This window comes from Chelonia mydas, chromosome 3 (genome assembly GCF_015237465.2).
Source record: "Chelonia mydas isolate rCheMyd1 chromosome 3, rCheMyd1.pri.v2, whole genome shotgun sequence".
NCBI lineage: Eukaryota > Metazoa > Chordata > Testudines > Cheloniidae > Chelonia > Chelonia mydas.
Window position 1 is genome coordinate 57,184,701 of NC_057851.1, and position 17,842 is coordinate 57,202,542.

At 40.7% G+C, this 17,842-nt stretch overlaps 1 protein-coding gene across 1 annotated transcript in view; it reads right to left on the minus strand.

The window, feature by feature from the left end:
- COL12A1 (collagen type XII alpha 1 chain) overlaps positions 1-17,842 on the minus strand; it is a 131,775-nt gene that overhangs the window by 85,376 nt on the left and 28,557 nt on the right. The window contains 4 exon segments of the mRNA XM_037894338.2: positions 1,285-1,554; positions 11,820-12,092; positions 13,953-14,225; positions 16,025-16,297. Of these exon segments, the coding sequence (XP_037750266.1) occupies positions 1,285-1,554; positions 11,820-12,092; positions 13,953-14,225; positions 16,025-16,297 (1,089 nt within the window).

The window sequence follows — 17,842 nt, forward strand, 5'->3', positions numbered from 1 at the left end:
TGGTAACTTATTGTTTAAATAATGAGTTCAGCTTCCAAATGCTAGTGAAAAAGGGCCAAATCCTGCAGACATGACTTGTATGTTTTTTGGGGGGGAAGAGGGATTTTTTTATTCAGGCAAAACTCCCTGTGAAGCCCACTTTTTCAGACCAAAGAGGTTCAGATAGTTCTGATAAGGTACTGACAAGCATCCAAACTATTAGGTGGTTACCTCCAAACAAATAGACCAGCCCAATCTTTTGTGAGCCTCCCACCACTAATCTTAAGGCAGTAACAGTTCTGAAAAGTGTGGATGTCTTATAAAGCACTTCAGTTTCACTCTCCAGGCAATAACACCCAGGCTTCTTAAGTCATGTTCCTGCCTTGTAGCAAACACTGTCAAATAAAAAACCTGAAGTGAAATGGAAGGCATGTCTGGCGCTGGCTGTCAGCTGGGCATGCCACCCTAGGTTCTGACAAGGCAGAGCCTTCTTGGCACGCCAGAGTCAGAGTCAGTTTTCACTTCACTGAGAGGTATTCCACAGAATGCTAGAATAACCTCTCTCAGCATTTAGAACTGGTCATAGAATCATAGAACCATAGGCTTAGACGGGACTGCAAGGCTCATCTAGTCTTTCCATTCTGGTCTGCTCATTTTCAAACAGCTGTAACATTAGGAAGATTAATACTATGCAGTGTTTGTCACATAAGAAAAATCTAGAACTGTGAGTAAGAGATGCAGCCAACTTCAAACCCACTCACCTGAGCCTGGGAGGAGGAAATCACAGGGCAGGAAAATTAACTAACCCCAATGGAATTAACTCTGACTTCCCTCTCTACCCTGGCCACTTTGTTCCTCCTGTTTCTCCCCCAACAACCACACCCTCCAACCCACAAAGCCCCAGGAACTATCCCCAGACTCTGCCACACTCACTCACGTTGAACTGTAACTTACTCTCTAAGTAACCCCATTAATTTCAATGAGATTCCTTGCAGAGTAGGGTATAATTTAACGTGAATAAAAGTAGCTGAATCTGGTTCCATGAGATATAAATGACTTATGATTATAAATAATCATAGCTCAGAAAAAAAAAGGGGGGGTGATACTTCATTGAGTTGAGAGGGGCAAGGGTTTGGCTGGGTTTTTTTAAGGCAGGGGTTAATAAAAAATAAGGTCTAATCTCTTGTCAATGTAAGTTGCATTAATAGGAGTATCAAGAGTTTATGCGTGGGATAATAATGTCACAATATCCCCAGGTCAGAATTTAGGCTGTTCTTTGGGGTGGCTATGCTGTACTGCACTTACCTTCAGTAGTAGCCTCTCCTTCTAGAGGAGCTCCGTCTCCACTGCTATAGGAAGCAAAGACTGAAATCTTATATTTAGTCTCTGGCTGTAAATTTTCCAGCACAGTATTTATTACATTTCCAGGAACTGTGCTCTCCCCAGTCTGACCATCATAGAGCGATTTCCATGCTATTCTATAACGACGAACTGCTCCTGGAGCTGCTGTCCAAGATAGTCCCACTGTAGTGTCAGTTATGTCTCTAATAACCAAATCACGAGGTGAGCCACGGTCTGCAAGAAAGGAAGTCATAAGAGAGGGACTATGACTGAGACACAGCTACTGAATATTACAGCGAAATAGGAACAGAAAAATAAAATGCTCATAGAATAAAATTAAAATGTTCACAAGAACACCAGCTCAACTGAAATACAGTCATTCTTTTATGAGGGGGATTAAGGCCTTTGTTCAGCAAACGACTTAAGAACATGGTTAACTTTAAAAACATGAGCAATCCCAACCCTACTCAGCAAGAAACTCGATCTTGAATACTTTGCTGAACAGGGATGGAATTACTCACATGCTTAAAATTAAGCATGTGCTTCAGTGCTTTGCAGTTAATCTAGGTTAGTTTTGTCTTCCAAACTAGCAATTATGCCTTACAATCCATCTTCATCCCAAAAGCTCATGTAACTCATTTATAGGCAAATAATGAAATAGGGTAATTTTTTCCTGATGTTAAATCTGTGTGAAAAAAAATCCTTCTAAATTTCTTGAGTCCTTCACCCTTTCTTTACTTGTTCATGTCCCTTACCCTTATATTTGACACTGCCTCCAAACAGCTATCCTCTCACTTCCTTTTATAAGTCTGTATACCGCAACGAGATCCCTTCTTAGAAGTCTATTCTGCCACTGATGCAAGGGCATTTATGCAAGTAGCATTTATTGGATTTACCAGAAATAAATCACTTTCCACTGAATGATTAATTCAGACACTTAAGAGTTTTTGTTTGCTTGTTTTTCAGGAAACATTATGGGTCCAACTGTAGTCAATGGAATTTACACCTGTGTGACTTGGACCCATGGCTCACCTAAAGCTTCAGGTGGGATAATCATGTCCCTCTATTATTCTAGTTCTTCTTTGTTGTATCTTTCCATTTCCGTAACCTCTTTATTAAAGTAATAGGTTAAGAACTGCACACAGGTTTTTCGTAACATGCCCCCATTTAGGAAATGTCTGTCATTGTTTTCAGCCCTTTTCTCTTTCCTGTGCCTGAGAATTATAGATTTGGCTGCTATCATTGCTACCAGCACCCATCTTCCTGAATGGTGTGAGAATATACCTGTCAACTTCCCCCATTGTATCTATTTACAACTAATATGTCGTGTATTTACAACATAAAGTGTAGTAATTGTAGGCTGGAGGCACTGTCTTTTCTGTACTAAGTTTTGCCAGCCTCCCGCAGTATTATTCTTCATAGCTGGTTCTCCTCACATTTCTTGGAGCACACTAAACAGCTCCTTAGTCTGTATAATCAAGAAGGTGTAAGCTGAGAGGCCTGATGCTCACTTTAGTACACCAGTTTCGTGCCCATATAACTCTGTTGACTTTCATAGAGCTCACTGGTTTAAAACTGATGAAACAGCCTGGAGGATTAGGTCTATGGAGTTTGCTGTGTTCAGTGTGACATCTGGGTACACTTATTAATGTGAGCTAAAATATGCTACTGGAATGGCTAGAGCCCTAGGGTTTTTTTGTTTTTGTTTTTTCTTTTCTTTATGCAATGGTAAAGTTGTAGCTATAAACAAAAAATTCCTACACACGCAGATGCAGCACCTACTTTGATGTGTACTCTATGTGGAATTCCTTACTGATCTCCCTAAGGCCTTCCTGCAGTGAGCAGAGCTGCAGTGGCTCCCCTGAGTGGCTGCTTAGCAAGAGGTTCCCCGAAACCAATCGCTGTTCAAGGCTTAAGCAGTGAGGACGGCCTTGAGCCAGCCCTCTACACCACAGATAAGTTTTACCCACAATGACAAGTACCCACTAATATATTTGAGATTGCCAAGAGCCATAGTACCAGAATCAAACTTTGTTGAATGCTGGGGAAGTTTCAACCCTAATCCAACCTTCACAGAGCACGCTCATCTTTGCAAATACTATCAGGTGAGGGGTTTATAATTGTGATCTGATTTCAATGCAGAACTGTGCCTGGAAGGGTTTTCAAATTGGTCCCAATTTATATACCATTGTTTAATATTGCTATGCATCTGTCTTTATTTAAACCCTGATCCGAGACACACAATCCCATTGGATATCAGAGGGGTAGCCGTGTTAGTTTGTAGCCACAAAAACAACGAGGAGTCCGGTGGCACCTTAAAGACTAACAGATTTATTTGGGCATAAGCTTTCATGGATAAAAAACTCACTTCTTCAGATGTGTGGAGGGAGCTGAATCCCACTGGAGTTGGTAAGACTACTTGTATAAAGGCTGAATGTTTGAATGATATTGTTGTAGCAATAATCAATGGATTAAATAAACATGATCTCCCATTAATTCTGAATCAGTGAAACAATTATTACATTTTGGCTTATTGATGAAAGGACACAGCTACTAGGATTTTATTAAAATGTTGTTAGTGGCTATATCTTTAATAAACAGAATACACTATTACAATCTTATTTTTCTAAACCCAACCCATTGCTAGTATGTGATCCAGACAAGGGTCCCTTGGCTATCTCATCATCTTTCTCTGGCGACCACTGGTTTTCCCACCCAAACTTCAACACAAATTCCTTCAATCCTTCTAGACTGCCACTCTAAATCTGACACGCACACACAGGCACTCTTGATTGCAAAAATAACATTTTAAGATCCAGCTTTTTGTTAATATTGAATTATTTACTGTCATAAGGAAAAATAACTACACTATTGCATCTTTCAGTGTAACTTTATCCCGTTATGCTAAAAGGGCCAGATTCATCCTAATATACACTCCATGCAAACTCACTGATTTCAGTCCATTAAGTAGGGCAGAATTTGGATCCCAAAGAGTAACTTTCCTGGAAGACTGAAAAAAGATTTGTCTTCAAAAGTAAATTACAGCAATTTTCTGTCTACTCTAAAGTTTCTGCTCCCAACCCTTGGCTTTTTCATTCAATAAAAAAATCTGAATATAATCCAAATGGAAATATTATGGAAAACCCAACATGATAGAATGCACAGATGTTTCACAATAAAAAGCTCTCTTTCCATATTTTTAATGTAATATAAATATACAAGTCACTTTATATTGACTACTTCAAATCAAGTCTCTGCCACAATATGATTTCAGTATTAAACTATCTGCTACCACCGCACAATTCTCAGCAAATAACTCTGGGACAGTATGGCTAATGATGTGTTGGAGACACTGCAACAGTCATTGCATATTTAAACCAATTATTAAATTATTATATGTGCCACTAAATAGCAGAAGAAAATAATTTATTTGCAATGGAGTGTAATCAAGCCCAGCTACCGACAACTGTTAGCTCTGGAAAGAAAACAGAAATCATATGGAACTAAAGTACCATTTTTTGTTGAATAAAAATAAACTTTGGGCTTCTTACCAAGCCGCCAAGCCTAAATGGAAAAATTTGACTTCAAATAGCTGGAAACTGCTGACAAGACATCTTACCAACTAAGGGAAATAAGACTTTTAATATGTTATACTGCAACTGAGAACATTTATCTAAAATAACACACTAATTTGATTTGCACCTCATGTGCGAGCTAGTTTGTAGGCAGATCTTATTTTCACAAGAAGCTACCCTATGAGTGTCTGTGGGCCTGGAGGTGGGAGAGAGGAGCAGCTGTGTTTAGGATGTGGTGCAAAGTCCTAAATTATTAAGATTCCATTAACTAAGCTGCTACGTTGGGAGTTTAGAAATATACTTAAGTTCAGTAACATTACCAGTATAATGTAATGGCTAGTAGGCATACAATTATACCTATTAGCCATGTTTAGTTTGTTGGAGAAGTAAAAGTATACAGATCACATGGTAATTCTGCTTATCTACTATTTATCTTTCATAGGGGTTTGCACTGCTGCCTAACACTAACGTATCTGAGCAATTATTCTGATCTTCTGTTTAAATGGTCAAGAATCTTAATAGCTAAATGCTCCAACAAGAAGGATTCTCATACACCTTAATATTTCTGCTGCTTACAACAACAGGCTAGCCAGAGAATGTAGAAAGACTGTTCACAATAAGGTAGGGTAAGAGCATGGTGGTGAAGCAGATGGTGGTTGTACTGGCTGGTGGTGATGTTTGGCTCAGAGCCAACAGAATCGGCATAGTCCTCTCTCTTTTCTCCCCTGTTTGGAATGGATGCCCCGTGCATCACAGCTCCACTTTTTCATCCAGTCCCAGTATCACTATCACACGATGAAGTGCTCTGGTTTTGAAAATTACCCAAAAGCTCCTGCCCCCAGTAACTGTGCTAGACACTACGGTATTCAAGAGTCCCAGAATTCACTGGTACAAGCACAGTTGAAGCCTTGCTGTGTCTGTAAGCATTAAACCAGTGCTGCTGTGTGGACATGTCAAACCATTGCAAGGGCAAGCAAGGCAAGCAACCATTTCCTGCCATCAGTGCCAGATCCAAAGCCCACTGTAGTACTGAAGACTCCCTTTGACTTCAACAGGCTTTGGCTCAGGTTCTCAATGTCTCTACAACAGTTTCCTCACTTAGCACAGACCCACCCTCAGATAGAAAACAGTGGCTCTTCCTTCCAGCCCTGAATCTCTGTAAGTCTTCACTTTCCATATCAAGGTTTTCCACCATGCTGAGCCAGAGACACAATATCCGATTTAAGTAAGTTTCCTATACTTGCTTGGCTCTTGTCTCCTGAGCTCTCCCGCAATCATTTTTGCTCCTGAACACATGACTGAATCAGTGAAGGCTACACCTACTCTACTAGTTAGGGGTGCGAGTAAAACACCAGTGAAGCTGCAGTAGCATGGGAAGCTGTAGCAGAGGCATGGCTGAGCCATGCCGAGACAAGCCCAATTAAAACCGATGGGTCTGTACGCTGCACGGCTGGGCTCGGCCTCCGCTGCTTCTACTCAAGCTTGATCAGCACCACCACAAATGTATGTACACCAGCAAAGGAATCACATCCCTCCTTCGTAGTGTGGACATAGCCTAAGGGTAAAAACCTTAACAGCCAAAAAAAATAAATGCCCTTATTCTGTCCTCATTTACATACCCACAGTTCCCTCTGATTGCAGTGGAAGATACACACCTCTATCAAGCCCAAATGTATACATTTTCTATACATGTACTCAAGCTAGTTTTCAAGATTAATATGTAACCGTAAATCTCACATTGATCCATATTTCACTTAGATTAAATGTAAATTAGATCTGAGCCATATCCTAACCGGTCAGAATTTAATCAACTAAGGAAACAAACCCCCTCACGCCATGCACACACTGAACTTTTACGGCCTGATTCCTTTCTTGTTTACAACAGTGTAAATCATGAGTATCTCCATTGAAATCAGAAGGCCATACCCTCACATCCAGCCAAGTTCATCTCAGAGTAGGATGTGTGTGTGTGTGTGTGTTGGATGGGACACAGGCGGCTACCTTAACACTACTCCTGATCCAGGCCCTGTTGATGATCAAATTGGCCTCTAGCATAAGATAGGACAGGCACTTATGTTGGCTGGTAATGTCTCCCTAGGGGCCATTATGCAGCTGAATATGTTGGAGTGCAGAGCACTCTGGCCACACCTCTTGTCATGTGACATAACCCGCTATGCTTGGGAAATTGGAAGGGGGTGGAACAGAGCTTCCTGTACCAGCTCTCTGCTAGTGGAGGATTCCTCTACATAAGGGGAGTCCTCACTTGCCCTTTTAGGCCAGGTTGTGGCTGTTTTGCACAGGAGGCTGAATCAAGGAGCCCTGGATCTGGCCCACCAGAGTTACACCAGCATAAAACTGATATGAGATCATAATCAACCCCTGGGAAATCTACCTTATCTATCTACTCCAGCAATTAGTTAGTTACCCAGCAACTAATTAGTTATATATATATGTAGGAAATCAGTTCAATTTTTCTACTTCCCCAGACAAGAAAATTCAAATGATTGCTCGATGGTTATCAAAAGTCACTTGCAAATGTCAGGGCAAAAAATCTTGGAATGTATCATTGAAAAAAATGCATGAGACAGCACTAAATCTCTTTGAAAGACACTGAGTCCTTGTTTCGGTCTGTATGGAGAAGAACTACGTAATTCAAACATTACGGAAAGTTCCAATGATAAGCTAAAAACTTCATTGTCACGAAATGTCACTTGAGTTAGCCCCATTCAGTCTGTAGGAGGTCATTCGTTTCTAAAACATTCTTATGTTGCTATAGAAACAGCAAAAAAACAACAACATATATCTAATAAGAAACCACTATTCATTTCCTCGCAAAAAAAATCCAAGCTCTGAGAAATGTATACAGCAGAAGAGTCCCTGAAACTAGAAAGTGCATCAACTATGACAGGGGTTATCAAACTTGGGGTCAGGACCCTCAGGGAGTCACAAGGTTATGACTTGGGGGGTCGCGAGCTGTCAGCCTCCACCCTAAACCCCACTTTTCCTCCAGCATTTATAATGGTGTTAATATGTTTTAAATTATAAGGAGGGTCGCACTCAGAGGCTTGCTATGTGAAAGGGGTCACCAGTACAAAAGTTTGAGAACCACTGAACTACGATGAATCCTCACATCCCAATTCTCACAGCACTAAAAGGAATGGCAGAACTGGGACCTATAACATTTAAATGGAAAGACTTTCATTCTAAGGGGGGGGAAGACCATTATTTAATCCCCAATGAAGACTATCTCCTGTGTAGAGTAAAATATGCAGTTCTTGTTGTTTACATTACACTAATCTACATTATAGGTATGGGGTCAGATTCTGATCTCAGCTTCACTGAGGTTTAAAGCATGATGGGCTGAACCCTCTCCTGACATAAAACCTGGCACAGCTCATTTACTTCAATCAAGTTACGTCAATTTACACCTGCAAAGATTCTGGCCCAGTAACTTCTCTAACGTAAGTGGAGTTGCTCTGGAATTACTGTGGTGCAGGCAAGGTCAGAATGGGGCCCACTGTATCTTGTTCTGATAAACAGCTATAAATGCTTTTTTTTGGTGACATTGCTCTCAAGTTCATATTTAAAATGGTAATGAACAACTCTGCTTTTAGACATCTGATGCATTCACCCTGACCAGCAGTAGCAGTTCTAAAAAATCCTAGCTTCCAGCAACAGGGTGCTCATAAAACAGATTTTCATCTTCCAAAGCATGGAGACGTGGATTAGGACTAAACATACCTGTATAGACTGCCTGACCTAGAGAGAAATTTGTTTTTCTTTAAAAACTGCAAACTATTATCAGTTCAAGTTAAGCTATTAAACAGCCTGTGTACAGTATGTTCTTGTTATCTGACAATATGCCTCTGCGCAGAAAAGGAAACTCTTGCAGGCCTGCTCTTACCACCCCCTTTCCCAGGGGAAAACAGATTAGAAAAACAGTAGCTCTCAGAAACAGTTGATTGTTAGCCATCGACTGGATTTCCACTCACTGTGTTCACCATTATATCCTATTTCTGGGGTATGACGTGTGGTTTTGGCTGAGTGGATGTAACAAAATAATAAAATGGACAACTCAATGTATTTCTGGGGGAATCTTTCTGTGGGTTTTCTTAAGTCTCATCTGTACATCTACTTGTGATTTGTGTTGTGTCACTGGGACAGAGAGCTGGGGAACAGCAGCAGAAGTAGCTCTCTGGGCACTGCAACTCCTATTAGTTGCCTGGGAGTAAATCTGACAATGATAGCTGTGCCTAACTGAGAGACTGGGAATAGGCTGGAGAGAGCTACAAGGCTAATTAACACATTAGCCAAGAACGTAGGAAAGGCACTGGAAGGAAGTGCCAAGGTGGAGAGAGAACCAGAAAGAGGCAGGCTCTCAGAGTCAGTCCCATGAGAGATCTCTCTGAGGGCGAGATCTTCAGCCTCTCCTACTCTTGGTCTAAGGGGCTGAAGATGATATGCTATTGTAGAACAGGTGCTGCACAATGCTGTGAAGATGGTGGGGAAACACTGTAAATAAGCCACATGTGGTGTTTACAAGCAAAGAGTCTCCACGTGGTCTGTGTACGCAGAGGAAGATAGGCTAGGAGGAGCCTCACCCGGTTCTAATCACCACAAATAATGAAGAATACTGTTAGAGTTGCATAAAAACAAGATGGCCCTGCTTAGGTGCCTCCACTGCCACAAGTCCTGTTTCACTAGCTGAATTCGGTGGTTGGTTTAATTTTCTTTTCCTTTTCGCAGTTTCAGTTCTGTCGCATTTAAACTTCAATACAATTCTGTTTAGCAGCAGGGAAGGGAAACCTTCCACCAGCCACCTCTGTGAGTTGAAGGGAAGCCAAAGCGGCCAGATCCTGGCTGGGGAAAGAGGGATGGCTCACCCCCTTGAAATCTACCAATGCCCTCCAACCAGAGCTTTGTGGTGTCAGGCCCATATATTTTAGAGAGAGGATGTGTATGGAGCATCTTCTGCAGCATTCTCACCTCTGGAGCCTGCAGCTATCCAGTCAAGAGCTGATGCAGTTTGAGCATTTTTATCCTCCACAAACTTTCCTCTGACTGCTACTCCTCACCAACAGGTGCACTCAGCCAATGGCTAAAAGAGGCTAAATACCTGTGCTCTAAAAACAGCCCCAGGACTACTGTCAGCCTCCTCAGATCTGTATGAATGGGGCATGAAAAAACCTGCTTATTCCATGGGGTAGGGAAAGCCACCTCCCCACCCCATCTCCAACAAAACAGTAAGGAAGAAACCCATGTCCCCTACACAGGAATAACTTCCATAATATGGAATATGGCCCTCCATTTCTAATTTCTCATGTGCTTACTTCTTTCTTCTCTACTGCCTTTGAATAGTTTATAAAACACTGGGCCTCTGGAATGTGTTTATCCTTGGGCTGGATGGATCCGATAGCTATGCAAACATTTTATATAGCTAAGATTATCTGGAGTTCTTTCGAAAACTTTGCACCTGAATTCTTTTAGAAGGAGAAAAGATGAGGCAAGTGCAGACCAAGTCCTGGGAAAGATAAAAAGGGAAGGGAAGAGAAAACAAGAAGAGATCCTAAATGGTAAACAAGGACTTCAACTAGAACAGCAACTGAATGTTTTGTGGGGTTTTTTTCCTGAGGGAGATTCCAAGAAAGGACAAGCCTGTCCCACAAGGCTGAACACACTATAGAACATTTATGTGTTGCAGTTGGGAGGAAAAGGACGGATTTGAAAGAACAGTGAAGCGGGATTAGTAAATGCAACAATATACTTTGGAGAGACCTCAAGAAAAAGAAGGCGTTCCCTTAAGTCTCTACGACTGCACAGCAATCAAACACCTGCGGCTGGCCCAGATCAGCTGGCCCAGGCTAGCGAGGCTCAGGCTGCAGGGTTGTAAAACCCTTTTGTAAACGTTTGGGCTCAGGCTGGAGCTCAAATTCTGGGATCGCATGGGGGAGGGGGTGACTATTTTTAGACCCACATCTTGAGACCAGAGAGCACAACTCAGTTGACCCAGGCCAGCCGTGGGTCTTTTATTCCAGTGTAGACGTACCCAAAGGGCCCTATTGCCGATTCATTAGAATTACACTGAGGCACTGGAGAGTCTGAATTTTCCTTTTGTTTCCTTACACCATGATTAAACAATAGCAGGAGTTACATTTTCAGATTGTTTTATCCACTCTTGTTTCTCTAGCTTTACCTTTTTTCTCAATAGCCTTATTTATTTTTCTTATTATTTCTCAGCCTTCCCTCCACGGACGAACCATTTTATTTCTTGGTACTGATCAGGGAAAAAAACATATTTGAAACACCATTCCAAACACTAAACCCATATAGCAAAGACTTTATTTTGATGGCGGGTGGGGGGTGTCTTGGGGAGGCATTGGTTTCTCCAGGAGTTAAGGTCTGTGCCAATTTGAAGCACATAGCTTTCATGTCACAATATAGTATTGTTATTTTTCATGTGGCTTTCCCTTATTTGAGAAACTGAGATAAATAAAAGGGGCACTGAATTTACCGATATTCACATTTATTACAAGATGACTTCACTATTACAGGTTTTACTTGGCCACTGTCATCTTCCAAAGGTTCTAGAGCTAAGTAATGAGATTTATTACATTACACACATTTACTCTTTTCCTTTTGTTCCTGCACTGGCAAAAAGTGATCTTAAAATCTGGATTTGGTCCTTTTATATAAAACTACCCCTGAGATAAGGCCCGTTTATCAATTTGAAATTCTTAAATTCTAAACCACAATCAGATTTTTTTCATATTCTTCTTATTCCTAATCATTTACATTGCGGTCGTACACATAGGCATAACTCATATTTTCACTTCTGCAGAAACTTCAGGAACATGGTGCAATTTAAAGCACCTAAAATGTAACCAAATAAATGAATAATTATATATAATATATATAAATAATTACCTTCAAGTGTTTCTCCTTGCCCAGGGAGGGCGTCCCCTGCTCCAGATGCATACAAGGCAGTCACGGACAGTGCGTATCTGGTGCCCTGTTCTAAATCTCTCAGCACAGTAGTGGTAGTATCACCCCTTATGGTTACCTCCTTGGCTTCACCTCCAGCCGCTGGAGTATATGTTATACGGTACCGCTGGACTTTGCCAGGTGCTGCACTCCAAGATAACTTCATTGTGGATGTTGTAGCATCAGAAACTCTCAAATTTCTTGGACTCCCTCGGGCTAAACATTTTAAAAGATATTGAAAGCATATCATGAATCAAGCCTCCTTTCTTTCTTTCTTTTAAAGATCATTATAAGAGAGAGTAGCATACATGCTTAAGTGATTTCCTGGATCACTTCCAGACTGCTCAGCATATTCCAGGATTCAGCCCAGAGCATTGCTCTAAGACCTAAAAGGAATTGTTTAAATACAACTTCACAAAAAGTTATTCCCTAACTTAAATTAGTGCTTTTGGATATTTTAAAGTGGTTTTGAAACGACCATGATATAATACTTAATTTTGATAAAACTCTATTGAACATCCATGATATAGTAAAGCTTTTAGTACCATCACGATAACATACTCCCTTCCTTGCCTCCCGTGGGCACACATGTCCATTAGGATGTAGCCTGAGGACTCTAACTTCTCACTTCCTACTACAAAGACTCAGGGCTCACTCATAGAATTTGCTGAGCACTCCTGAACTGATCCAGCATGTCAATGGACTGCAGTATGAATGGGGCACCAAAAAACCCTGTTTATTCCATGGGGTGGGGAAAGCCACCTCCCCACCCCATCCCCAAAACCAGTAAGGAAGAAACCCATGTCCCCTACACAGGAATAACTTCCATAGTATGGAATATCACCCTCCATTTCTAATTTCTCTTGTGCTAAATACTTCCTTCTCTACCGTCTTCGAACAGTTTATAAAACACTGGGCCTCTGGAATGTGTTTATCCTTGGGCTGGATCAGTTAGCTATGCAAACATTTTATATAGCTGAGATTATCTGGAGTTCTTTGGAAAACTTTGCACCTGAATTCTTTTAGAAGGAGAAAAGAGGCAAGTGCAGACCAAGTCCTGGAAAAGATAAAAGGGAAGGCAAGGGAAAACAGGAAGATCCCAAATGGTAAACAAGGACTTCAACTAGAACAGCAACTTAATTTGGGGGGGGGGGTTGGGGGGGGTAGGTTCCTGAGGGAGACTCCTAGAAAGGACAAGCCTGTCCCACAAGGCTGAACACACTATAGAACATTTATGTGTTGCAGTTGGGAGGAAAAGGACAGATTTGAAAGAACAGGGAAGCGGGATTAGTAAATGCAACATTATACTTTGGAGAGACCTCAAGAAAAAGAAGGCTTTGCCTTAAGTCCCTACGACTATGCAGCAATCAAACACCTGTGGCTGGCTCAGATCAGCTGACCCGGGCTAGCGAGGCTTAGGCTTCAGGGCTGTAAAACCCCTTTGTAAATGTTTGGGCTCAGGCTGGAGCTCAAATTCTGGGAACCCAGGAGGGGGCAGCAATTTTTAGCCCCGTAGCTCGAGACCAGAGAGCGCAACTCAGTTGACCCAGGCCAGCCGTGGGTCTCTTATTCCAGTGTAGATGTACCCAAAAGGCCCTATTGCCTATTCATTAGAATTACATTGAGGCACTGGAGAGTTTGGATTTTCCTTTTGTTTCCTTACACCAAGATTAAACAATAGCAGGAGATACATTTTCAGATTGTTTTATCCACTCTTGTTTCTCTAGTTTTACCTTTTCTCAATAGCTTTATTTATTTTTCTTATTATTTCTCAACTTTCTCTCCTTGGACTAACCATTTTATTTCTTTGTAATGATCGGGGAAAAAACAAATTTGAATTATATAAAACCACCCCTGGGATAAGGCCCGTTTATCAATTTCAAATTCTTAAATTCTAAACCACAACCAGTTTCTTTTTCATATTCTTTTTATCCTTATTCATTTACACGGCAGTAGTGCACATCGGCATGACTCATATTTTCACTTCTGCAGAAACTTCAGGAACATGGTGCAATTTAAAGCACCTAAAATGTAACCAAATAAATGAAAGATTATATAATATCTAAAAATAATTACCTTCAAGTGTTTCTCCTTGCCCAGGGAGGGCGTCCCCTGCTCCAGACGCATACAAGGCAGTCACGGACAGCGCATATCTGGTGCCCTGTTCTAAATCTCTCAGCACTGTAGTGGTCGTATCACCCCTTATGGTTACCTCCTTGGCTTCACCTCCGGCCACTGGAGTATACGTTATACGGTATTGCTGGACTTTGCCAGGTGCTGCACTCCAAGATAACTTCATTGTGGATGTTGTAGCATCAGAAACTCTCAAATTTCTTGGACTTCCTCGGGCTTCACATGTTAAAAGACATTGAAAGTGTTTTTGAAATTACCACGATATAATACTTAATTTTGATAAATCATTATTGAACATTCATGATATAGTAAAGCTTTCGGTACCATCATGATAACATGCTCTCTTCCCCATCTCCCTTGGGCACACATGTCTGTTAGGACGTAGTCTGTGGACTCTAAGTTCTCACTTTCTACTACAGTAATTCAGGGGTCAATCCTGAAATTTGCTGAGCACTCTTGAACTAATCCAGCAAATCACTTAAGCTTGTCAATTGGCTCCAGTATGAATGGGTCACAAAAAAAACCCATTCATTTATTACATTAGTGAGATTTATTACATTATGTCACATTTACTCCTTTTCTTTTGTTCCCGCACTGGCAAAACAGTGATCTTAAAATCTGGACTGGGTGCTTTTATATAAAACCACCTCGAGAGAAGTCCCATTTATCAATTTGAAATTCTTATATTCTCAACCACAACCAGTTTCTTTTTCATATTCTTCTTATCCTTATTCATTTACATTGCTGTAGTGCACAAAGGCCTGACTCAGAATGGGGCCCTTCATTGCTAGGAAATATACAAACACAACGGTAATCTAAACTCCTTAGCCTTCTTTTACTTCTGAGATTAAACTTTGATCTTCTGGTGACTATGTAGTTTATATTTTGGTTTCTGCTGTTTTCCATACTCCTCTTAGTATTTGGAACTTTATCTCACAGTATGTCTTAGAAGTGCCTTGTTTCAGGCCCTATTTTCATCTGCTTTAAGAGCTCTTCATAATGCTCTCACAGTGTAAAAGGGACTACGTGTAAATGAGAAGCAAGCCCTTAACATATTCAAGGGTGAGATTAACAATTCCCTTTTAGTTTATTTTATGGATGTGAGCTACATTCATTTGCTGTTATTTTACCTCCTATGGGCATCAAGATACACCCCTGACCAGCACAGAACATAGCCTCGTTTCCTTTCATAGCCTAGTGGCAAAGTTGTCCCACACATTGACAATTATTGGATGATAATGAGAATGTTCAGACAGCAAGTAGCAACATCTATGTCTGGGAAGTTCTCCACAGCAAGGCGGAGAGACATCATCCTACCATCCATATAAGGAAACCTCTGGCTCCTGCTTATTCCTGCCAGCGTTCTGTTAGCATTCATTTCCCGGCTCTAGCTCTTCTTAGTCACAAACAGCCATGTTCCATTCTCTCTGTGCAGAGGCTATATGTTGCTCATATTATGTGACTCTTAATGTCTTACATTTAGAGCAAACATCATTTCCAACCAGAGTTTCAATACAGGTTAAAGCTCTGCCCACATTTTCAATTAGACAAGACTTTTTAACAGCAAGATAATAAAAATGATCTGTCACCAAACTATTCCCGAGTTCACAGTCAGCTGCATCCTGTAAGGCAAAAACAAATACTAAGGTTGCTTTGGAGGCGCACAGCCCTAGCTGTGCGAGTCACTGAGGCTGACTTAGTCCAAAGCTTCCAGGAGCCCACAGGATATATTGCCAATGCAACACACTTTTCCAGGAGGCATAGTGGGATGCCCATGTCCAGTGAACATTCCCCACCTCTACCTGTCCTCTCTGGTGGATGCTAGCCTTAGATAGGTGTGAGTAGAGGGATGGCAACTGTGCTTGATTTACAAGGATGGTCACAAAGGGAAGAAGGGAGGTTTTTTTACTCTGAGTTTTACTTCTGTAGAAACTTCAGGAACATGGTGCAATTTAAAGCACCTAAAATGTAACCAAATAAATGAATAATTATATATAATATATACAAATAATTACCTTCAAGTGTTTCTCCTTGCCCAGGGAGGGCGTCCCCTGCTCCAGACGCATACAAGGCAGTCACGGACAGTGTGTATCTGGTGCCCTGTTCTAAATCTCTCAGCACTGTAGTGGTCGTATCACCCCTTATGGTTACCTCCTTGGTTTCACCTCCGGCCACTGGAGTATATGTTAGAAGGTATCGCTGGACTTTGCCAGGTGCTGCACCCCAAGATAACTTCATTGTGGATGTAGTAGCATCAGAAACTCTCAAATTTCTTGGAGTCCCTAGGACTATACACGTTAAAAGACATTGAAAGCATATCATGAAACAAGCCTGATTTCTTTATTTATTTTCAGATCATTACAAGAGAGATAGCATACATGCTTAAGTGATTTGCTGGATTACTTCCAGACTGCTCAGCAAATTCCAGGATTCAGCCCAGAGAGTTGAACTAAGACCTGAAGGAGATTTTTTAAATATAACTTCACAAGAAGTTATTCCCTGAGGCAAATTAGTGCTTTTTGATATTTTTAAGTGTTTTTGAAATGACCATGATATAATAAACATCCATGATATAGTCCAACTTTTCGTACCATGATAACATTTTTTCCCATTTCCCATGGACACAGATGTCCATTAGGCCAGGTGTAGCCTGTGGACTCACAGTTCTCACTTTCTACTACAAATACTCAGGATCCAATACTGGAATTTGCTGAGCACTCTGGAACTGATCCAGGAAATCACTTGAGCATGTGCTTAATTTTAAGCATGTAAATAGGCCCCTACGGAATCAAGTCTAAGACTATCAGTAACAGAAAACAAAACAAAAACAAACAAAAAACAGAAAGAAAAAACAGAGAGACAAGGAAGAACTATTTACCTCCTTAAGTCACCATGCGCATCTTTTTTTAGTATCTATATTATATGGCACAGAAACTACATTAAAATAACTTTCAGGTTGATGCACAAAATTTATAAAAGCAATGAAAATGTGAGGTAACAGTGCAAAATTATTTTTGTGGTAACCATTTGTGCATAGGCACAGGAGCACATATGGTTCCCTATGAAAAAGTCCAACAACCCTATGAGACACTTTAAGTACCACTCAAAAATACTGACTTCCACAATACAAGGTAAGCATAAAGATGGACTGATTTTGTTCACCTGTAGTTATTGTTATTTATAATTTGTATTAATTAGAAGTTCCAGTAAGAATCAGGGCATCATTGAGCAAGGTGGCATACCATCAGAGAGTTAAAAATAATCTGTGCCCTGAAGAATTTATAATCACTTGTATTAGGGCATTATAATTTATAAAGGAACCACCTTTGATTATGTAGCATCATCATCTGATGTTGTGAGACTCTATTGGTAGATCATATGTGCTACTATGTCTAGGCTCAAGGGGCTCAGCTAGAGATACTGTGGTAGCTTAGCTCATCAGTTCTTTGCTTCTCATTAAGAATAAACTGCAAATTGTGCCTGAAATTAAAGTTTTACATTGAAATTGAGCTTTTGGAGCTTCAGCTGACAGACAGTCTACAGCTGAAAAAATCCAAAATTTGCAACACTGACAATATAGAGGCCTACAGTAACAATTAACCAGTCATAAACCAGTTTCCATTCAGCAATCAAAATTTGATCTTTATTTTTGTAACATTTTAACGTTGCATAAACATTAAGAGCCCAATCCAACAGTTCTTGAATTCAGTGTAAAGACTATCACTGATTTTAATGGATGCTGAATTAGCCCCTAAATAAGCAACTTGCTGACAGTAGATAAAAGATGTGTCACCTACAAGGATATTACATGAACAATTTTTAGGTTTATACAT